Here is a 24,640-nt window from a genome sequence, read left to right as displayed (position 1 = left end):
ATTTTATTTATATAGCGCCTTTCCCATGCTCAAGGCACTTACAGAATATAATAAAGAACGGCAGTGTATACAGTATAAAGCATTGTACAAAATAGATAAATAAATAAAGAAGATTAAGACAGTGAATTCTGGAAAAAAAAAACAGACAACATAATTGATGGTCTCACACACATACACACATACAGGTTACATTAGCGACTTGACAGAGAGGTAAACTGAGAGAAGGGTAATAAAGTCAAGTAGAGCTAAAAGCCTTCCTGAACAGATGAGTTTTGAGTTGTTTTTTAGAAGAATTCGTGGAGTCTGCGGGCCTGATTAATTTTGGTAGGTCATTCCAGAGTCTGGGCACTATACATCTGAAGGCCCTGTCACCCATGGAGTGTAGATTAGTGTGGGGTACAACAAGATTACCAGAATCAGAGGACCTTAGTGGGCGGTCAGGCACATAATGATGGAGAAGGTCACTGATGTAGTTTGGCGCGAGGTTATTTAAGGCTTTGTAGGTTTTTATATTCATCGTCATATCCTCCAAAAGATGAGTAACGCAGCAGCAGCTGCTGCCAGGGAAAGGAAGATGATGCGGAGGAATATCACTTTTTAACAGTTAATCAGTGAAATCCGTGTTAACGTTGTGTGGTAAAATGCATTGTGCAAAATGTACATTGACGATATCACTATACTTTAAAAGTTATTTGCTCTCAAGTAAGCATTGTATTCCGTTTTAGCAATATCAAAGATAGCAAAAAAGTCAGACTCAGACATTAAATGTTCAGCATACAGTAGGCCTACATGTTGTTGTCCAAGTCGTTACTGTGAGAAATGTCAAATGTTCACCTGCCTTCACTGAAGCCTGTATTCTGCAGTAACTACATGACTAAAGAAAGCAAATGTCATTTACTTCCATGTACAGATTTAGAGGAAAACTCATAGTGCATACTTTTTGGATGGTAACATACCCTGTTGAGATCCTGGATATTTGCCTTCAACATGTGTGCAATAATTATGTGTGTAATATCTATTATTATTTTAAGAATGGATAAGAGGACAGATTGATATTTCTACTTACATTTGATATACTGCATACTTGTTCTTCATTTGCAAAACCCATTAGCCAAATGAACTACAATGCAATCTATATATATAAGATATTGCATTGTAGTTCATTTGGCTAATGGGTTTTGCAAATGAAGCACAAGTATTCATTTCTCAGTATATTTCTCTTCTGGTTCGTCCTGCTTCCACTTCAAAAGCGGTCCCACCCACATGCAGCCGACACGGCATTTCTCGATTCCTATTCGTCGTCTTCCATGTCATGCACTATACTGGCCTGCTGAGCGTAATACATCCAACAAGTACTCGAGGTGCTGCCACAACGGTAAAGTAGCTTTACCACCTTTGCAGGAGTCACCTGTGTCTTACAAACAGTTTCTTACACAGCAAACATTACAAAATAAAGCAAACTCTGCATGCAGCGAAAATGTACTTCTCCAGCTAGATTCCATGCTCAGAACCGTCAACCCCTTCGCTAAATCATACAAACACATGCATGAAATTGCTCAGTCCAATCCAACAGCACCTGTACAAATGGTTTTCAAGGAAAACCCTGGGCAGGATTTACGACGATACAATGCCCCGACATTGCAGCAATTTTCGTCGGAGAAGATGGCGAAACGCCTGCCGAAAGGGACATTTGCATCTATCCCATACGCAACTCATGTAAACAGATTTCCACGCTCAATATGAATTGCGATCCTATGGTTTACCCACTTTTATTCCCTTACGGAGACATTGGCTGGCACAAAGATTTACAACATGTTCCCGATAAAAGAACTGCCGAGCGAATAAGGCTTACTCAATGCCAATTTTACGCATACAGATTAGCAATGAGGAATACATTTAGTATTTTGCACTCCAGCGGCAAACTATTCCAACAGTACGGCCTACATGCACACTGCGTCTTTCAAGAAGTATTTATTTCTACTTGATTTCTGAATTGCTTTCTCACCATTTTCCGTTCCTATTCTTACACTGCAGTATACTACGGCAGGCGTCGGCTAGTACAAAAGTAATACTGTTGCCATATTCCATTTTAGAACCACAAATCAAAACTGCAGCAATAAGCATTTTGGATATAACTATCTGCTGAGATGGAGAAATATGAGGGGTGTTTCGATAAGGCAAGGGACTCCAAAGAAGGGCTGAAGGTGGACAGCTTTTCCCACCAGCTATTCTACTATCAGTTACTGTTACTCAAAAATGGCACAGTTGTTTAAATTTAATTGCCCTACCAGCAACTCTTTGGGATTGCTGTTTGATGGTGTTTATTTAGTTCTGTCTCAGGAAGACAACCTGTTCATGTGCATTTCTATATATGCGTGAGCACACAACTCTTCAAAGTTAGGCACACTTTTATCATTGCTTTGCTGAGATGTGTGGCATCAATAACATTTTGAAGAAAACTGCCCTTTAAAAAATCTGTGGGAAAGATTCAGTTTGTATTGATGTCAACTGAAAGCCACAATGTGTGACACTGAACATGTTATGTTTATGAAGATTGCTCAGATATATTTAAACCTCGCATGCATAACGTTCTCACAGACTTCTCGGGGCATACCTGTATGCCTGATCGAGGTCTGATTACATTTTTCAAGGGAAGAATTTGGAGGAATTGCATTTCTATGTCGATTGTTCATTCAGAAAAGGTCATGATATTTTCAACATTTCATCGACTTTTTCTTCTTCTTAAATGGTGCAGGTGGGATCAGCATTTCTGTTGGAACATGAACAACACTTGATCTTATGACTGGATTCACTGCTCTCCAATATATGTGATCTTAAAGAGTTAGTCCTTTGTGCTAAACTTGTTATATTTAGGTTAGTTTCAGAGCATTGGTTGCCCCATTAAGTGAAGTCAAGTCAGTCTTTCTGAAGAAGGCAAATCCTGATCTTATTCCAAAAAGCAGGATTAGGGGTTAGTATCCACATCTTTGGCATCACAGATCATGCAATTCTGGCGTAATCTTTTCCTGAAACACTTGTTTTAGCCTGATTGCTGTGAATCCTGATTTACTCTTAACTGGATTTCACACTAATCCTGACCACAGGGCATTGAAATACAAATACTGGTGACACTTGCCATTATACTATTGGTATCTGACAATTTGTAAAAGCAAAAACTACACTTATTGTTTTTGTCAATATAACGTCCACCATTTCAATTTTTTAAAGTCAATGCTTAAACATTATAGTACCAAGTAAACCTTTAGCAGTATTTTGAAACATGTGGCACAATGACGGTTAAGTCTTTCTTTCTTTCTTTCTTTCTTTCTTTCTTTCTTTCTTTCTTTCTTTCTTTCTTTCTTTCTTTCTTTCTTGTTGTATTTGTGAGGATTTTTTTCAAATAATATAATAATATTTATTGACCTTCTGCAAAAAACTAAATTTTTCCTTGAATACACATAAAGATCTATCTACAGTCATATGAAAAAGTTTGGGAACCCCTCTCATCCTGCATAATAATTTACTGTCCTTTCAACAAAAAAGATAACAGTGGTATGTCTTTCATTTCCTAGGAACATCTGAGCACTGGGGTGTTTTCTAAACAAAAATTTTTAGTGATGCAGTATTTAGTTGTATGAAATTAAATGAAATGTGAAAAACTGGCTGTGCAAAAATGTGGGTCCCCTTGTAATTTTGCTGATTTGAATGCCTGTCACTGCTCAATGCTGATTACTTACAACAACAAATTGGTTGATTAGCTCATTAAGCCTTGAACTTCATAGATAGGTGTGTCCAATCATGAGATATAAAGGTATTTAAGGTGGTCAATTGCAAGTTGTGCTTCCCTTTGACTCTCCTCTGAAGAGTGACAGCATGGGATCCTCAAAGCAACTCTCAAAAGATCTGAAAACAAAGATTGTCCAGTCTCATGGTTTAGGGGAAGGCTACAAAAAGCTATGTCAGAGGTTTAAACTGTCAGTTTCAACTGTAAGGAATGTCATCAGGAAATGGAAGGCCACAGGCACAGTTGCTGTTAAACCCAGCAGGTCTGGCAGGCCAAGACAAATACAGGAGCGGCATATGAGCAGGATTGTGAGAATGGTTACAGACAACACACAGATCACCTCCAAAGACCTGCAAGAACATCTTGCTGCAGATGGTGTATCTGTACATCATTCTAAAATTCAGCGCAATTTGCACAAAGAACATCTGTATGGCAGGGTGATGAGAAAGAAGCCCTTTCTGCACTCACGCCACAAACAGAGTCGCTTGTTGTATGCAAGCTCATTTAGAGAAGTCAGATTCATTTTGGAACAAAGTGCTTTGGACTGATGAGACAAAAATTGAGTTATTTGGTCATAACAAAAAGCACTTTGCATGGTGGAAGAAGAACACTGCACTCTAAGAAAAACACCTGCTACCTCCTGTCAAATTTGGTGGAGGTTCCATCATGCTGTGGGGCTGTGTGGCTAGTTCAGGGACTGGGGCCCTTGTTAAAGTCAAGGGTCAGATGAATTCAACCCAATATCAACAAATTCTTCAGAATAATGTTCAAGCATCAGTCACAAAGTTGAACTTACGCAGGGGTTGGATATTCCAACAAGACAATGACCCAAAACACAGTTGGAAATCTACAAAGGCATTCATGCAGAGGGAGAAGTACAATGTTCTGGAATGGCCATCACAGTCCCCTGACATGAATATCATCAAAAATCTATGGGATGATTTGAAGCAGGCTGTCCATGCTCGGCAGCCATCACATTTAACTGGAGAGATTTTGTATTGAAGAATGGTCAGAAATACCTCCATCCAGAATCCAGACACTCATCAAAGGCTATAGGAGGACAGCGTCTAGAGGCTGTTAGATTTGCAAAAGGAGGCTCAACTAAGTATTGATGTCATATCTCTGTTGGGGTGCCCAAATTTTTGCACCTGTCTAATTTTGTTATGATGCATATCACATATATTTCTGTTAATCCAATAAACTCAATGTCACTGCTGAAATACTACTGTCTCCATAAAGCATGTCAGATATTACAAGGAAGTTGCTACTTTGAAAGCTCAGCCAATGATAAACAAAAATCCAAAGAATTAAGAGGGCTTCCCAAACTTTTTCATATGACTGTATATATCTACTATATAGTGCCTTTCTTTATCTATCTATCTATCTATCTATCTATCTATCTATCTATCTATCTATCTATCTATCTATCTATCTATCTATCTATCTATCTATCTATCTATCACCTTTCTTTCAACTTTTCTTTTTAATAATAACTATCATTGAACATCTACATTTTTGCCCACAATTAGCTTAAAGCAGTGTTATTATATTCTCTTCTGAATATAACAGAGGAATTATCAGAAGGAATGCAAACCTATGCAACAATGTAGTCTTTGTCCTGAGCACACTGTATTGTGCAGAACTACTGCACATTTTTCAGCATGCAGTTCATCAGGAAACATTTTGTGATTTGTATAATCTGAATGATACTGTATTTAAATGGTTACATTTAAAATGCTACTCTAAAATGCCTTAGTGAGAGTGCAGGTGTGAGTATATCTGATTGACCTGCAGTGGACCAGAACCCTCTCTAAGGCCACTCAGTGGTACTAGCTTAGGCTCCAGCCTCCGATGACTCTGAATTGATGCTGCTTAAGGTGTGCAGTTTTTAGCCTTCTGTGACTGTAGAGTGCGTTGTGTAGGGCTACATATTACTAAATTAAATTTGACTCAAAGTCCTGGAGGTGGCCATCATGTAGCCATCTAATGGCTTTATCTAGTAGTGTACTTAACTGAGCAACTGCAATATTTTCATGTTAAATTTCTGCTATCATTGCAAATGTTTTTAAGAACAATGTTTGTATTTTTTGCAAGCAACATCCTGTCTTTGACATAATAACATGTCATGTTTACTGCATTTCTAAATGTTACATTATGTTTTTCAAGGTATTTGAACAATGTGATGAAGATAAAAATGGTTACTTGAATAGAGAAGACTTGAAAGTTGCAGTAGTCATGCTGTTTGGCTATAAACCTTCCAAGGTAATAAAATTAATTTTATAAAGTATAAAACCACCTTGGCCAGTTTGGAGCAATTTGTACGTAGTGATTTTTAATCTGCACATTAGTAGTTTGCTTCCAAGGACTGGCATCCACCCAGACTCGTTTCATGCCTTGCACCCAGTGTTACTGGTATGACCCCCTCCCCCTCAATCCCGACCCCTGTGACTCCACATTGGATGAAGTTAGTTTGGGAATGTTATATAAGTACATTACACTATATATAGTGTATTCATAATAGTATTGCTATAGGAACTTTGATGCTGTTTCATCTTTGTCATATTTCATTATTATAATAATATCACATGCAGATACTTGAATGTGCAATAGCTACAACTCAAAATTGGACGGCAGTTAAAAACAGGATGCTTTTAAAGTCCTGCATTTTATCATTTTTTTTATCAGTGGAAGTTGATTGGTTAAATTCTGCTTGTGCCGTTGCTCATGTAGTTCCAAGAAACCAAAGGGACATGTGTTCCTTTAAGCACAGTGCTAGAAAAGATGCAGTGAGGTGTAGTGGCTAAGGCACTGGACTGTAAACCCCAAGGCCATCGGCTCAGTTTTTCCCTGTGACTTGCTATATAACACCGAGCAAGTCACTTATCACTTTCCTAGCCTAGAAAAATATTTGTAAACTTTTTTTTTTTAACCATACCTTGCTCTAGTACATCATGTAGTATTAAGGTGTCAGTCAAACATTCAGTGCCCTCCGTAATGTTTTGGACAAGGGCGCACACATTTGATTGAAGTGCACATTGTCATTTTTTTTGAAAGGACATGTTTCTCCATTTAGAAGTTACAGCACTTTCTATACGTACTCCTCCCTATATCAGGGTATCATACTGTTTGTGACATTAGCAATGGTAAGTATATTAGTCATGTTTTGTGCATTGTTGCGTATCCCTTGCATGTAATATCTGCTGGATGACTGCGATTCATAGACATCACCAAGTGCTGAGATTCTTCTGTGGTGATATTCTGTCGTGGCCTCTTCTGCAGTTATTTCAGCTCCTTCTTGTTTCATGGGTTTGTCCGCTTAAGTTTTCTCTTCAGCATATGGGAGGCATGCTCAGTTGGATAGATTGGATCACTGACTTGGTTATTTAAGAATTTTCCAGTTTTTAGCTTTGGGAAAACTCCTTTGTCGCTTTAGTAGGAGGATATAATGCTATTCAATGATTTTGGAGGAATTTTCTTGAGCTTGAGCAGATAAGATGTTTTTAGATACTTTAGAATTTATTTTGCTACTGCCATCAGCAGTTACATCATCAGTGAAGAGTTACATATGCAGCAGTATACATGTTTAGATGATTGGTGCTTTTTATCTGGATCTACTGATTTTTGTATGCCTCACCCATATTTTGTGTGAAAAGCATTTTTGTAAATAAATCAAGGAAAAATATAATGCTGAAGCTGTAATTAGAGAACATGTGATCCTGTACCCTGAACATTACTCAGGTGACCCATCTTAATACATAATTCTCCAGTCTCCTCACTCACTCACTCACTCACTCACTCACTCACTCACTCACTCACTCACTCACTCACATCCGTCCGAAGCCGAATGCGTAGTCGCCTTCTGCACAGCTGCCCGAAAAACCTTACGAGACCGACATCGCGACAGGCAGCGGATTTACGGCTGCGAAAATTCAAAGAGAAAGGCGACTTCGACCGAAATCCAACCCCAACATCGCGGGAGGCGGCGGATTTACGTCCGCAAAAATTCAAAGAGAAAGGCGACTTCGATTAAAGCTCTAGAGGCCTGAATGGCGATTTCAACTACAGCTCAAGGCCTAATTACGCATTCATTCAATACACCTATATCAGGTTTGTGGTGCTTATACTTATTACTATTCCACTCGTGCCCGTTTCATCCTACATTGTCAAAACGGGCTCTTTGTCTAGTATAGTTATAATATGTAGTTATAGTATAATATATACAGTAGTTACAGTTTTATAATTAAATACAAGTAGACTGATTTTCAGTAAAGTTCTTTTTCAATTAAAAAATACAATGTATTATTTTACTTTTAGTGAGGTAACTATTTAAAGGGGTCATTGTAATCACTGGTAATAATCATCCTTCTTGCAATAATTTATAAGTCCATTATAGTCAGTGCTTGAGGTGGAACCAAAATATTGTCAGTACTCAATTTATAGGGATACAGTGACATTGATAAAATACTTTGTCCCTCATGAAGATTTGCGAAGAAGTGCCAGTGCTCAATGGTCTGCTCAGAAAAGGTACCAGTACAGTGAAAAGTAGATTGTTATGATGCAGTGACAGTTGATGGAAGTATGGTGGGTAAGGTTTCCCTCGTGAAGATTCCTGAATAGATGCTAGTGCTCACCAGTATGCTAAGACAGGAAATTGGAGAGCTGGAGGATTGGGTAGTCTCTCGTGAAAATTGATGAAGAGGTGCCAGTACTCACTGGTGTTCTAAGAAAAGGTGCCAGTACTCTATGTTGAAATTGGAAGAGGGTCTGGTACTGTGTAGCGCCCACTTCAAAAACCGCTTATCTTATATATACACGTCTACGAGTGGAAGTGTTTGTGTCTGTCTGTCTGTCTGGCCCTGAAGTGCGACGCTACAGCATGAAGCTCAAAGAAAGCAACTCTGTCACCAAAGTGAAACTGGCGAGAAAAGAGAAACTCACTTAGCCACTAATACACAAGCGAGGCGAGCACATCAGCAAAACGAAAACTCCGAGAAGAGAGAAACTCGCTCAGCCACTGATAGACAACAGAGGCGAGCCTGTCGGAAAAAACGAAACCACTCAGGGAAGAGAACCTCGCTTAGCCGCTAAAGCGCAAACGATGCAATTGATTGACTGAAGTGCTGGAATCCATGGTTTCTAGGGGCCTGGGCTTTTTACAGCACAGGCTTACACAGCGAGCAATTTATATTAGTCCCTTAGTACATTGGACTGTATAGAATTATTAAACAGGTTGGACCTGTTACTCATAAACTGACACTCCCTACTCATTTCAAAATTCATCCCCCTTTCATTGTTTCTTACTTAAACACTGCTTTTTCCATTCCTTATTTTCACCCATCTGGTACTTCTCCCCAGGTTATAATTGTTGCAGAGATGGAGTACACCATCCGGGCGATTATTGATTTGCGTGGCCTGGGTTCTTGTGTTAAGTATTTCATGCACTATAAAGAGTTCAGGGCCTAGAAACGTTCCTGGATACATGACAAAGATGTTAATGCACCACAGTTTCTCCCTTAATGTAATCTATTATAGCCATATGAACTTATTATGAGCCCAGTCCATAAGGGGTGGGTGCAGGCGGTTCTGTCATTATTGTACAAGTAAATTTTTAATTCAATTTTTCTTTCAATTTCTATTTATCGTTGTTATTTGGACAGCATTTAAACCAGCACTGAGCTCAGTCATCATCCAAGACTACATACTGTATATATTTTATAAATTCTTTTGCAAGTACTAGTTATAGTCTCTGGTTTTTAATCCTATTCACTCTAACATTAAACCTTTCTCGATTTGTCTTTGACCCATGCTAGTTTGGTCTTTAGGTCAACTTTTAGGTCCCTCACTTTTAGTTCTTTTTTTTTTTTGGCTACTGATCCGACTGTGCTTTCCAGATGCCTGCTAAGTTCCACCCTGTGACATTCCACTAGTGTACTGACCTCCCCTAAATTGAATGATCACACTGATAAACGTTTAAAAGACAAAAAAAAAGTCTCTAGTCTCATGGGACTACACTCGATTCTCAAATGAAACTACATGTCTGCAAACAACCCATTAAAAAGTGTGTAGTGAACAACAGTGAAATCCTGCGCTGCAAAGGCCACAACTACAGGGCTTCTTCTTAAAACACAGGTCCCCCCCGATTTCTTCAGTCCGTGTGTTTTAAAACGCTGCTGGGGTTTCAGAGAGAGAGCAAAAGATTCTTAACAAAAGACCTGACACTAAGAGAATACGAAAAGCTAAAATTACTGTTATCCATTCAGGGGCTCAGCAGTACAAGGTACCCGAAGCTTAATAATTAATCTGTATGTTGTAATGAGCACTGCAACAGAGAAGACAGGCAGAAACACACAAACAAACGTAGAACACCGTAACTACTGGCCGCCACACGTGCCTTTGTCTGCTACAATATCTTTCAGTCATTTTACGTTTTGCATCACTATATGACATTACAACAGCAGACAGAGTTTAGATAAGCATTGTGGTCTATGGCTATACTGTGTGTTAAAATGCTGTGGCTATTTTGTCATGGCATGCTTCCATTTCAGGTTAGAGAATAATGTTACATTTCTTTAGTTATTCCTTTAGACGTGAAGCCTCATCTGTGCATCTACTGGTGTTGTTAGGCTGATTTGTTGATTAGTACTGAAATCTGCATCTCCTGTGGCTGTTTGTTATCAGCTCTCTTAATGGCAGTTCTTTTGTACAGTGTGATAACACCATTTACTTCAAATTCATATTCTGCAGTTTATAATTTCATGGATGAATTCTTTCAGGCTTACATTGACTCCTGTGCTGTTGTCATAACTCTGAACAACAGAGAGCATGCACACTCGTCGCAGGTGCAGTTTACCACTCGTCTATTGATGTGATCAAATGTATAATCTGATGCTACAGAACAGTTTTTCCCAAATGTTCAATGTGCTTTCTGCACGCACAACACACATTAAGGTTTTTTAAGGAGACTTTTCAAATACTTATAGGTCATCATAATCAGAAGCTTTCTCTCTGTCAGACCAGGTTAACGAGAGCACCTCTGATCTTTGAAGTTCAAAATCACTACCCCTACTTTGAGCGCCGCCTTCATGAGGCGCTGAACTGGTTTAGAAATGTGACACTCAGTGAGCCAACTAATTGCTCCTACTTAGTTTTAAGCAAAATTCGCTTGTGGATGTTTCCAAATGTGAATATTATACGTCTGGCTTCAGCGAAACTATATCGACACTAGTTACAGTGGTGTGAAAAACTATTTGCCCCCTTCCTGATTTCTTATTCTTTTGCATGTTTGTCACACAAAATGTTTCTGATCATCAAACACATTTAACCATTAGTCAAATATAACACAAGTAAACACAAAATGCAGTTTGTAAATGGTGGTTTTTATTATTTAGGGAGAAAAAAAAATCCAAACCTACAAAAAAAGTGTGAAAAAGTAATTGCCCCCTGAACCTAATAACTGGTTGGGCCACCCTTAGCAGCAATAACTGCAATCAAGCGTTTGCGATAACTTGCAATGAGTCTTTTACAGCGCTCTGGAGGAATTTTGGCCCACTCATCTTTGCAAAATTGTTGTAATTCAGCTTTATTTGAGGGTTTTCTAGCATGAACCGCCTTTTTAAGGTCATGCCATAGCATCTCAATTGGATTCAGATCAGGACTTTGACTAAGCCACTCCAAAGTCTTCATTTTGTTTTTCTTCAGCCATTCAGAGGTGGATTTGCTGGTGTGTTTTGGGTCATTGTCCTGTTGCAGCACCCAAGATCGCTTCAGCTTGAGTTGACGAACAGATGGCCGGACATTCTCCTTCAGGATTTTTTGGTAGACAGTAGAATTCATGGTTCCATCTATCACAGCAAGCCTTCCAGGTCCTGAACCAGCAAAACAACCCCAGACCATCACACTACCACCACCATATTTTACTGTTGGTATGATGTTCTTTTTCTGAAATGCTGTGTTCCTTTTACGCCAGATGTAACGGGACATTTGCCTTCCAAAAAGTTCAACTTTTGTCTCATCAGTCCACAAGGTATTTTCCCAAAAGTCTTGGCAATCATTGAGATGTTTCTTAGCAAAATTGAGACGAGCCCTAATGTTCTTTTTGCTTAACAGTGGTTTGCGTCTTGGACATCTGCCATGCAGGCCGTTTTTGCCCAGTCTCTTTCTTATGGTGGAGTCGTGAACACTGACCTTAATTGAGGCAAGTGAGGCCTGCAGTTCTTTAGACGTTGTCCTGGGGTCTTTTGTGACCTCTCGGATGAGTCGTCTCTGCGCTCTTGGGGTAATTTTGGTCGGCCGGCCACTCCTGGGAAGGTTCACCACTGTTCCATGTTTTTGCCATTTGTGGATAATGGCTCTCACTGTGGTTCGCTGGAGTCCCAAAGCTTTAGAAATGGCTTTATAACCTTTACCATACTGATAGATCTCAATTACTTTTGTTCTCATTTGTTCCTGAATTTCTTTGGATCTTGGCATGATGTCTAGCTTTTGAGGTGCTTTTGGTCTACTTCTCTGTGTCAGGCAGCTCCTATTTAAGTGATTTCTTGATTGAAACAGGTGTGGCAGTAATCAGGCCTGGGGGTGGCTACGGAAATTGAACTCAGGTGTGATACACCACAGTTAGGTTATTTTTTAACAAGGGGGGCAATTACTTTTTCACACAGGGCCATGTAGGTTTGGATTTTTTTTCTCCCTAAATAATAAAAACCATCATTTAAAAACTGCATTTTGTGTTTACTTGTGTTATATTTGACTAATGGTTACATGTGTTTGATGATCAGAAACATTTTGTGTGACAAACATGCAAAAGAATAAGAAATCAGGAAGGGGGCAAATAGTTTTTCACACCACTGTATAGCCACTGTACATACAGTAAGCCTTTACACTCTTGTGAAAACATGTTTTTTTCCAAATCATTGCGTTGGCTTATTCACCATTGAGTTAAAAATGGTAAACATACATCTGGTATCTGTTTTTTGTCACCAAAGGTTAGACGTATGTCATTTTTGGGCCTACTAAAATTAAGCTAATCCGTCAAAGTAAAGCTTATGGCCTGATTTTTTTTTTTTTTTTTTTGTGAACATTTTAGGCTGTTTAAAATAAAAACTCATTTTTTATACATTTTAGTAAGAATAGAATGCCTATACAGGTAGTTAGTAGTAATGAAGAATAAAACATTTGCAAAATATGACGTTTTGTTGTATTATTGAGGATTTTTTCTGGTTTTTTTTATATTGAAAATTATAGTTTGTAGGTCAGGATTTTTATGTTGACAGTATGCAAACTGTTTTCCACTTGTGTGTTTCTATATATTATTTCCAGAAAACAGAATCAAGAATTGAGAAAAAATGACTAAATACAGCAACATTAGAAAATTTTTCATAACTTACAAACAGTAGGTGGTGCTGTTGAGTTGTATGAAATCATTCTTTTACACATTTTGTGGAAGTGATCGTGGAACAGAAAGGAGGAATATAGTTTAACAGGTAAGTGTAACTGATGATAATTCCAACTGAATAAATCAATATCTATCGAAGGTATTGACATTCATGTTAGTTCTTGTTAACTCTCTTGTCACTTTAATTTGGACTGTTTCAGCTGCATTGTGCCCCATGTTAATTTCTACATTGATGTCTGAATTTCGTAGTTGCAGTTTTCTGGGATAACAGGCGAAAGCAGTGGTTAACACTGCTACCTTGCAGCTTCAGCAACAACAACAACATTTATTTCTATAGCACAGTTTCATACAAATAATGGAGCTCAACGTGCTTTACATGATGAAGAAAGAGAAAAAAAGACAAAGTAAGAATTAACATAAGAGAACACTAATTAACATAGAATAAAAGTAAGGTCCGATGGCCAGGGATGACAGAAAAAACAAAAAAAACTCCAGACGGCTGGAGAAAAAAATAAAATCTGCAGGGGTTCCAGGCTACGAGACCACCCAGCCCACTCTAGGCATTCTACCTAACATAACTGACCTCAGTCAGTCCTCATTGTATTCAGGGTTCTCATGGAAGGACTTGATGATGACGGTCATGCGGACTTCTGGCCTTTAATCCATCAATGTAGGGACATCATGGAGCTTTGATTATTAGGTGGTGGTGGCGCAGATCGCCACTACAGAAAACCGGAAAAGAACAGAAGAGAGAGTAGGGGTTAGCTTCAGAGTTTGAATTCTGACTTATAGGCTTCAATACTGACTTGTGCACTCTAAATCTTGACCTATAGGTTTGAATCTTAATTTTTGCACTACTAATGTAGAGCTTATAAGTTTTTGTGGGATTACTACTCCCTGATTCTCAGTTTTTCCTACCATAGTCCAATTTCATGCCTGTGAGGTTAACTAGCTACTCTAAACTCTTGCTGTGAGTCCATTTGGGTATGGAAATCAATAGAATGATCCCCAATCCAAGCTTGATTCCCATCTTTTGTCAAGTGCTATCAGGATAGGCACCAGCTCTCCAAGACTCTGAACTTGGATTAGCGGATTAGAGAATGGGGAGATGACTCATGACTCAGAAATGTATATCCATCTGTACATTTTCTTAATTTGTTTTTTATTTTACTAATCTTAGAAAGGCAGGGCATATTCTCCCAAGTTATAGTTGAGTTGATTGTGTTATTACATTAATTTTCCATTAGCCACCAGGAATGATCTGAAGATTTCTGAAACCAAGTGACACTTCTTGACACATCTGATTTGTACTCTGCATGTACGCATTTTGCCTACTTGGTAACACCTCAGAGAGAACATCTCAATCATTATAAAGCCCATATGAACATGTACAGTAGAGGACACGTCTGTAGCAGATGTTTTATTTTTCTGCATACTGCTTTTTTGGGTGGCAGGCAGAGGTGTTTTTCTATTGTACCTAATTCTCTTCTTATGCAAAATGTAGTAACAAGTGTATTGAACTGCAGACAAACCAAAAATACTTTTTGACTGCAACTTGGAAACTTCAATGCATAGTGAAGTGCAACATATGTCAAAGAAGATGTTAGAAATAGACAATCCTGCACAACTTAAAGGGGCACCAAAAAGAGGGATGTCAGACTGGGTGTGTTCAATTAGTGGACCTGTGTGAAAATCGGCAGTTGGAGGACCAGATTTCTAGCATTTTTGGCTTGCTGCTCATTTTTTTTTAATTCTGTTTGAATGTTTGCCTTTTTTTTATTTGTTTTTGAATCTCTCAGTGCCTGCTTATAAAATACCTTACGACTACTGCCTACTTTAGAACACATTCTTGGAGAACTGATGTTCATTAAACATCACAACCTTTTTGTCCTGCTTACTCTCATGTTAACTTCTCAAGGTTGGCACTCTGACATGGGTTTATGCAACAAGGTGTGCTCTACAAGGTGGCACAGTGCACTGCTGTTTTGCGGCTCAGCTTTTCTTGTAGGGAATCTGATTTGAATGAAATATGATACTCTTGCTCCCAGCCTTGTGGGCATCTAGTATGTGAAACACACACTGTACAGTGTGATGGATGGCCGGCTAAATATTCCGGCCCACCCCTCCAGGCCTCCAGGTGGAGCTCTCCCAACAGCATGGAGGTTCCCCGAATTCCAGCAGGACCTCATGGACCTTGTAGTTTGTATGTGCAGCCCTGCTGGATACCATGGGGGCCACCGGGAGTCGCTGTAGGGAGACGGTCAGACTGTTATGTGCCCTATAACCTGGAAGTACGTCCTGGTCACATGAACAGGAGAAATGACATACTTCCAGGTTGAAGAAAAGGACTTTGACTCTGACCCGGAAGTAATAAGGACTTATGGATTGTTGGACAGGAACCACTTCCGGGTCAGCTGGTATAAAAGGACTGTGGGAAAGTCCAGACACTGAGCTGAGCTGGGAGGAAGGGTGGCGAAGTGTCTGGGAGAGGAGGATTGGTATTGTGATTATAGAAAATAGTATTGATTTATTGTATGTGTAGTGTGGAGTGGAGGGTGCTTTGTGCACGTAATTATTATAAAATAAATAAGTCTTGGACTTTTACCTGGTGTTTGACGTGGTACCTGAGGGTTCAAGAAGTCGATAACAGCCTCAACTGCGACACCAGGTAAGTATCTTCACATGTACTGTGATTTAATATAATCCGTTTACAAGTAATGCTTCCTTTAGAGCTTTTGCTTGTAATGGGAAGAGCACCTGCAACTGTGCCACCAGCCTCATTCTGGTTCCCTGTGGTTCTTTTTTACAGACTAGTCCAGAATCTACAGTTATCTACAAACATTTTTTTTTATCTGAATTACTCAGAGGTACTTGGGATGGGGGCACCAGCCAAATTTCAAAGTACAGTAATCCCTCGCTATATCGCGCTTCGCCTTTCGCGGCTTCACTCCATTGCGGATTTTATATGTAAGCATATTTAAATATATATCTTGGATTTTTCGCTGCTTCGCGGGTTTCTGCGGACAATGGGTCTTTTAATTTCTGGTACATGCTTCCTCAGTTGGTTTGCCCAGTTGATTTCATACAAGGGACGCTATTGGCAGATGGCTGAGAAGCTACCCAACTTACTTTTCTCTCTCTCTCTCTTGCGCTGACTTTCTCTGATCCTGACGTAGGGGGATTGAGCAGGGGGGCTGTTCGCACACCTAGACGATACGGACGCTCGTCTAAAAATGCTGAAAGATTACCTTCACGTTGCTACCTTCTGTGCAGCTGCTTAGTGAAGCGACATGCTGCACGGTGCTTCGCATACTTAAAAGCACAAAGGGCACGTATTGATTTTTGTTTGTCTCTCTCTCTCTCTCTCTCTCTCTCTCCCTGCTCCTGACGGAGGGGGTGTGAGCTGCCGCCTTCAACAGCTTTGTACCGGCGGTGCTTCGCATACTTAACAGCCAAACAGCCCTATTGATTTGTTTGGTTTTTTCTCTATCTCTCTGACAGCCGGTGCTCCTGACACGCACTCCTTTGAAGAGGAAGATATGTTTGCATTCTTTTAATTGTGAGACGGAACTGTCATCTCTGTCTTGTCATGGAGCACAGTTTAAACTTTTGAAAAAGAGACAAATGTTTGTTTGCAGTGTTTGAATAACGTTCCTGTCTCTCTACAACCTCCTGTGTTTCTGCACAAATCTGTGACCCAAGCATGACAATATAAAAATAACCATATAAACATATGGTTTCTACTTCGCAGATTTTCTTATTTCGCGGGTGGCTCTGGAACGCAACCCCCGCAATGGAGGAGGGATTACTGTAAAACATAGCCACTTATGCTTCCCTGTACAAATGGGGACTCTGCCCAGCATTTGGAGGAGGTGGAAGCGGATTTGCATACATGGCAAACACACACAAACACAAATGCAGCTTTATATATCAAAAGGCACAATATACTTTTCTTTTTTGTAAATTGCAGCTCTTTAGCCAATTTGTTAAACAAAAGATTTCATGCTCTTAATTTTTGAAATCTGACAGTGTTGATATAAAGGGCTACAACTTAGGTTTGTTTTTGTAATTTTATTTATTGCTAAAGTAAGTATCTGTACAGAAAAATGATTAATAATACAATATATGGTAATGAATAAGCAGAAGCTGTATCTAGGGGTAGTTTTCATTAACTTGAAAATTTGTTTTTTACGCCAGTCTAGGAAGTCATTCATGCATGTACACCTATCAAATGTTGTTAGGCTACTAACTACTGTATGCAGCAGGGTCTGTGCAAATTGTGTGCAGAAGCAGCAGCCCCGTCTCCAATGTGCTTTTCTTTGGAAGTCACAGACGTGAAACGCACAGTGTTTTATATGTGTAAAGTAAATAAGCAACTGTTAAGTATAAAGGGCTCTTGTGTATATGCAACATAGATAATCAATCTGTGCATGTTATAACATCTGCTTCAGTTAGGTTTCATGTCTGAATATCATTATTGTCATCATTGTTCTAATGCAGAACACCACAATGCTAATTGAGAATATATACAAAATTATGCTAGCGTATTTTCCTTGGCATTTTGAAGCACAGTAATGATATGTGTTATAATTTTTGCTAATTGTAATATGAAAACATCAATAGTTCCTTTGTTTACATACACTGCCTGGCCAAAAAAGAAGTCGCCACCAAAAAAAAAAGCTCACACTTTGTTGGACCGCCTTTTGCTTTGATTACGGCACGCATTCGCTGTGGCATTGTTTCGATAAGCTTCTGCAATGTCACAAGATTTAGTTCCATCCAGTGTTGCATTAATTTTTCACCAAGATCTTGCATTGATGATGGTAGAGTCTGACCGCTGCGCAAAGCCTTCTCCACCACATCCCAAAGATTCTCAATGGGGTTAAGGTCTGGACTCTGTGGTGGCCAATCCATGTGTGAAAATGATGTCTCATGCTCCCTGAACCACACTTTCACAATTTGAGCCCAATGAATCCTGGCATTGTCATCTTGGAATATGCCCGTGCCATCAGGGAAGAAAAAAATCCATTGATGGAATAACCTGGTCATTCAGTATATTCAGATAGTCAGCTGACCTCATTCTTTGAGCACATACTGTTGCTGAACATAGACCTGAGTTCTACTGTTGTTTTTCTTCGATTTGATTTCACCAAACGTTTAAGTGATCACCGATCACGATCATTCAGGATTTTTTTCCGGCCACATTTCTTCCTCGAAGACGATGGGTCCCCACTATCCTTCCAGTTTTTAATAATGCGTTGGACAGTTCTTAATCCAATTTTAGTAGTTTCTGCAATCTCCTTAGATGTTTTCTCTGCATGCCAATGATTTGACCCTTCTCAAACAGACTAACATCTTTTCCACGACCATGAGATGTGTCTTTCGACATGGTTGTTTAAGAAATGAGAAGAAACTCATTGCACCAGTTGGGGTTAAATAACTTGTTGCCAGCTGAAAGATAATCGCCCATGCAGTAATTATCCAATAGGAGGCTCGTACCTGTTTGCTTAGTTAAATCCAGGTGTCGACTTTTTTTTTGGCCAGGCAGTGTATTTTTCTTCCTGTTTAAGTAATATATACTTCAAGTTATCCATATGTATAAAAGTCAATGTATGTGTATGTATGTATGTTCCAGCATCACTTCCGAACGGTTGGAGCAATTCTCGTGAAACTTGGTACACATGTTCCTCATTGGTCGACTAAACATACTGTAGGGTGAAATCAACCCTAACCTACTCCTTTCTGGGTAGGGTGAGGGGTGATCTTGCAGTCTTGCATGCATGTTGTCATCCAGTTGACACTCGGAACGACCACCAGAGGGCGAACTGGAGGTGACTGCCAGCATTCTTTATGTTTGAGCGCCACCTCGTGCCCCTGTTGCTTTTGAAATTAAATAGAGTTGGCCGGTTCTGAGCATCAACTGGATGATAACAGACATACAAGACCACAAGAGAAGCACATTAGTGAGTCTTCGTTATTTGTTAATTTATTTTTATTTTTAAAGTTGTGTTTTTTTTAAATTATGTTTTTCTTAAACTATTAAAAAAAAACACTTTATTTTCCTCCCAGGTAACGCTGGGTAAAGGGGCAGTTCAAAGTGTATTTCATTTATCATGCACTCCAGACTTCCAGTTAAATCATATTCCAGGGTATGAACTGAAGGCACTATTGTGCTAAGGCTACATCCACCCTACTGTTTTCATTTAAAAACTCATGTACCAGTCTGCATTTCCGCCATTGATTCACACTCTCTCAGCATTTTTGACCCCTGAAAACGTCGACTTTTTAAAGCTCTCTCCAAAGCTGTATATTTTAGAAAATATCAGGTCAACATTGCACTGTAGATGAGTAAAAAACAAAGAGTTTTAAAAATGCAGAATTGAATTGTGCTCTGATTGGTCGATGATAAGTATGTGGCCCTTCCTAGATTGGATCCTGCTGATTACATTTTCTCAACTGCTTTGTTCGCTTTATACTCATGTGATACTTTTAATAACAATTCCAGCCCATTTTTAGTTCGGTGAAAACAATGTTTTTCATTTTTTGTATGCACTATTACTGTTCTCCATGTGTAAATACAAGGTGCAAATGAATCTCTAGTATGGAGAAAACTTCCTCTTCCTGTTTCCGCCAATGAGCTCATACCCAGTGTAGGCGAATGGCTATGTCATATGTGTTTTCAGTCGTTTTAGTGAGGACAGACATACTTTTGTACACAATGTTAAAATGCCAGGGTGGATGGCAATCATTTTTGCATAAAAACAATGTTTTCAAATGAGAACGTAGTACTGTGCACGTAGCCCAAGAAAGTCCAGAAAGTCCTGGGTATGGAACAGTGGATCAGTTTTTTGACAATGAATAGAAATCTGTGGAGTAACAGAAGTTTTCTGATCCCATCTACATGTGCTCTTTGCACTTGGAATAGCTTATAATAATATCTATAGGAGTCTGGGGTTCTGGGGTCAATGCTGCGTACCGTTTGGTCCCCATTATTGCAAAATGAGAGTTGTGTTTGCAGTAGTTGGTTTTAAGTCAAGTCTGGAAATTAAATCTAACCAACTGTGCAATTTTCTCCTATTTTTTATTTTATTAGACTGAATATCAAGATGTAGTAGATAGATAGATAGATAGATAGATAGATAGATAGATAGATAGATAGATAGATAGATAGATAGATAGATAGATAGATAGATAGATAGATAGATAGATACTTTATTAATCCCAAGGGGAAATACACAAACAAAAATTCACAAACTTGTAAAGTATTCAGTCTGGAAGCCTAAGGATTGCATATTTGCTTCTGTGAGGGTAATGTCTTTAGAGCCTCGTCAGACTATGATCTTTTGTTCACTTGAGTTCTTCACAACTGACTGGAGAATTAGCACCTCTAAGTCTGATATTGCACTCCTATGGTGGGAGAGAGTCTACGGCTAAGGGAGGAGTAGCTACCCCAAGTGAAGCAGTGAAGGAGTTCAGGTACCTTGTGGTTTTGTTCACCAATAAGTGTACGTTCCATCATGAGACTGACTATTGAAATCAGTGTAGTTGATCAGTCAACTGCTGTGGAATATCAGGAGCCAAGTCCTTGGGCAAAACTTTCAGTTTACTAGTTGGTCTGCATTCCCTTCTTCATTTGTGCTTATGAGCTTTGGCTAGTGTTTTAAAGAGTGTGATTACAAGTTAAAATGGACCAAATAAGGTTCTTGTATACTGTTCCTGGGCTCAGTGTTTGTGACCTGGTAAGGAGCTTAGCAAAATAGGAGGACCTTGAACAGAAATACTTCTCTGGATCATAAATAGCCAAATCCGATGGTTTGGTTATGTTTTTAGAATATTCCCTAGGAGTCTATCACAGGAGCTACGACAGGCAGAGCCTACTAGGAGGATGCCAAGAGACAACCCCAATGCACACTGGAGGGTTTATATTCAGTCCCTGGGAAAATCCTCAGTAGGAGCTGAAAACTGTTCCTGAAGATAGGGTGGTCTGATCTGTTCAACTCAGCATGCTTCCTCAATGATCCTAACCAGAAAAAGTAAACACAAAGTGAAATGTTACATGGTATGAAATGGTAATAATTTGAGTTTTTATTATTAATAATATAAAAATAATAAGGTCAAGATCTACGACTAGGTGATTTAACATGTGGATTTGTGACGATGCGGGTTCTGCTTGACTCTCCCATCTTGCTTCCGGGAGCCCTTGAACCCGTCACCGTCGGTAATGTTACCGATGAGTTCGGCAGTGAGGCACAACAATGAAGAAAGGGGACAGTGTAAAATGTGCAAAGAGCGTTTATTAAAAACAACAAATCAAAACAGTGTCCAAATAAATAAAGTGCAATGCATCTCAGTTTCTTCAATAAATAAATAATCCCATAAAAAAGCAGAAGTGTAGTGGAGGTTAAAAAAAACAATAAATAAATCCTTTAAAACGAGGTTAAAACAACGGCTGGAAGCAGTCCTTTAAAAATACAAAGCCCGGTGTCTTCTTTTACCTAGCGGCTCCCCTGTTTCTCCCATCTGGGCCCTGCAACAGGAGACTCGCCCTACCAGCAGCTGACCTTCTTCACACATAACTGATCTGGAGGCTTCCCGATTTTCTCCTCCAGCTTCCTGCATTTCTTCCTCACTCCCGCAACCTCTGTTTCTTTCTTTCGTTTTTTTCCTTTTTTCTTTTTCCCTGCTAGCTGCCTCGTGCTACTATATATTACGGGGACGTGGATCAGCTGTGGCAATAAGCAGCTCCCGGGAACAGTTATGGATGCGGACGACTCCTCACCTGTGCACTTAAGTGAGAATCACCCGCATCACGAATTCCCCGAGAACTGTTCGGCCACACTACCATGTCACCGTTCTAAGCCGTAGCGATTATTTATTTAAAACTGGCCCTTTTGACATGAGCTGTGGACCCGCTATACCACATTAACCCGCTATACCACAGGATTTTGCAGCAAGAGTAAAGTAGGACTTTTTCATGGACATTTTTATTATTGTTTGCTGTTGTCCAGAATTGGTCTCCATAGGTTCCTGTTCTATCAGAAACTTTTTTTATCTCTTCTGTATATAAAAACGTGAGATTAAAATTTTTATGTTGGCCACCACTTGAAACCATGTGAGGTAAGTAACATTAACAAATATAATTTTTGGGTGCCGCATTCCCTTAATGTTTCTCTATGTTTTGACATTGTACAGGGGTCATCAGAGGTAACTCCTGATATGGCAAGATGTGCAAATTGTGATCATTGTTAACAAGTATAAGGCTGACTCCACTTGTTTAAATGATTAAAAAGTAAAAAGTGACAGGTCTCATAAATGTTTCCTTTTTTCTGTGACATTGAAATTATTACCTAAGAAATTTAAAGATAATGCATAGTAGACTCAAGTTTGCTGTAATTTCACATCAGGAGATTAGATGAATGATATGCTCATTTTCCTTTTGTTTTATCACCCTTTTATTACAGGCTGAGACTAATGCAATGATGGCATCAAGCATACAAGCAGGCTTGCCAGGTAAGATATTTTACTAAAAAATATATATACAGTAAAGAGCAAAAATATTCTAACAGAAGAAAAGATTACCTAATAAGTCATCACTGAATCAAAATATTTAACCATTTCAATTCAAATAAGTGTTACTAACATATACTACCGGTCAAAAATTTTAGAACACTCAGGTTTTCCAATTTTTTTTTTTCATATTTAATCAGGTGAAATGCAATGAATGACCTAAAATGGTGAAAAGGTAAACAGTAAACTATCAGAGGTTTACATTTAAAGCTTACATTAGCAAAAACTGAAAAAGGAAATATCAGAATACTGCAAATGGACCTTCTTCAGGGAACAACTAATAGATTAAGAACAGATGTTCTGCAGCAATTAAAGGAAATCAAGCCTTGCAAGGTGAAGTAAACAGTTTTCACAGGTGTCCCAACTTCTGTTCATTACTTAAAAACCCTCTGTCTGTCTTAAAGGAGAGTTGCAGCAGACTGGGTTACTATGCCCCCAGAAGTACTTCTTGGACAAAATTCAAGTGATAATGGCAAGTAAACTGCCATTAACAAATTAAATGAGACAGAACAGTATTACCTTTACAAGTGTATACCTTTCATTTAGAGAAATTAAAAAAAAAAATCAAAGTATCAGTGAGGACAGTATCCTACACAATCCAAAGAAAACTGGAAGAAACTCTATTAGGAAAAGATCTGACAGACCCAAAGTCACAACCCAATGAGAAGACAAGTTTGTGAGGGTCACCAGCTTGTGTGATAGATAGATAGATAGATAGATAGATAGATAGATAGATAGATAGATAGATAGATAGATAGATAGATAGATAGATAGATAGATAGATAGATAGATAGATAGATAGATAGATAGATAGATAGATAGATAGATAGATAGATAGATACTTTATTAATCCCAAGGGGAAATTCCCATACTCCAGCAGCAGCATACTGGTAAAGAAAATATTAAATTAAAGAGTGAAAACAATGCAGGTATACAGACAGACAATAACTTTTCATAATGTTAACGTTTACCTCCCCGAGTGGAATTGAAGAGTCGCATAGTGTGGTGGAGGAACGATCTCCTCAGTCTGTCAGTGGAGCAGGACGGTGACAGCAGTCTGTCGCTGAAGTTGCTCCTCTGTCTGGAGATGATCCTGTTTAGTGGATGCAGTGGATTCTCCATGATTAACAGGAGTCTGCTCAGCGCCCGTCGCTCTGCCACAGATGTCAAGCTGTCCAGCTCCGTGCCTACAATAGAGCCTGCCTTCCTCACCAGCTTGTCCAGGCATGATGCGTCCCTCTTCTTTATGCTGCCTCCCCAGCACACCACCACATAGAAGAGGGCGCTCATCACAACTGTCTGATAGAACATCTGCAGCATCTTATTGCAGATGTTGAAGGACGCCAGCCTTCTAAGGAAGTATAGTCGGCTCTGTCCTTTCTTACACAGAGCATCGATATTGGCAGTCCAGTCCAATTTGTCATCCAGCTGCACTCCCAGGTATTTATAGGTCTGCACCCTCTACACACAGTCACCTCTGATAATCACGGGGTCCATGAGGGGCTTGGTCCTCCTAAAATCCACCACCAGCTCCTTGATTAGGTTCCTGTACTCTTCCTCCTGCCCACTCCTGATACAGCCCATGATAGCAGTGTCGTCAGAGAACTTTTGCACGAGGCAGGACTCCGAGTTGTATTGGAAGTCCGATGTATATAGGCTGAACAGGACCGGAGAAAGTACAGTCCCCTGTGGCGCTCCTGTGTTGCTGACCACAATGTCAGACCTGCAGTTCCCGAGACGCACATACTGAGGTCTGTCTTTAAGATAGTCCACGATCCATGCCACCAGGTATGAATCTACTCCCATCTCCGTCAGATGTCCATAATCTCTCTATATATAAATCCAACGTCTGTCTGTTCGCTTTTCATGAGAGAACTACTTTTTTTTTCTAGAATTTG

At 39.4% G+C, this 24,640-nt stretch overlaps 1 protein-coding gene across 1 annotated transcript in view; it reads left to right on the top strand.

Annotated features, from left to right (window-relative positions):
• Nucleotides 1-24,640, top strand: part of efcab11 (EF-hand calcium binding domain 11) — a 341,957-nt gene that overhangs the window by 776 nt on the left and 316,541 nt on the right. The window contains exons 2-3 of the mRNA XM_028821977.2: nucleotides 5,951-6,046; nucleotides 22,637-22,685. Of these exons, the coding sequence (XP_028677810.2) occupies nucleotides 5,951-6,046; nucleotides 22,637-22,685 (145 nt within the window). The remainder of the gene's footprint in view (nucleotides 1-5,950; nucleotides 6,047-22,636; nucleotides 22,686-24,640) is intronic.

This window comes from Erpetoichthys calabaricus, chromosome 16 (genome assembly GCF_900747795.2).
Source record: "Erpetoichthys calabaricus chromosome 16, fErpCal1.3, whole genome shotgun sequence".
Lineage (NCBI taxonomy): Eukaryota > Metazoa > Chordata > Cladistia > Polypteriformes > Polypteridae > Erpetoichthys > Erpetoichthys calabaricus.
Note: the sequence above shows the minus strand (reverse complement) of the source record. Positions and strands in the feature narration are given on the sequence as shown.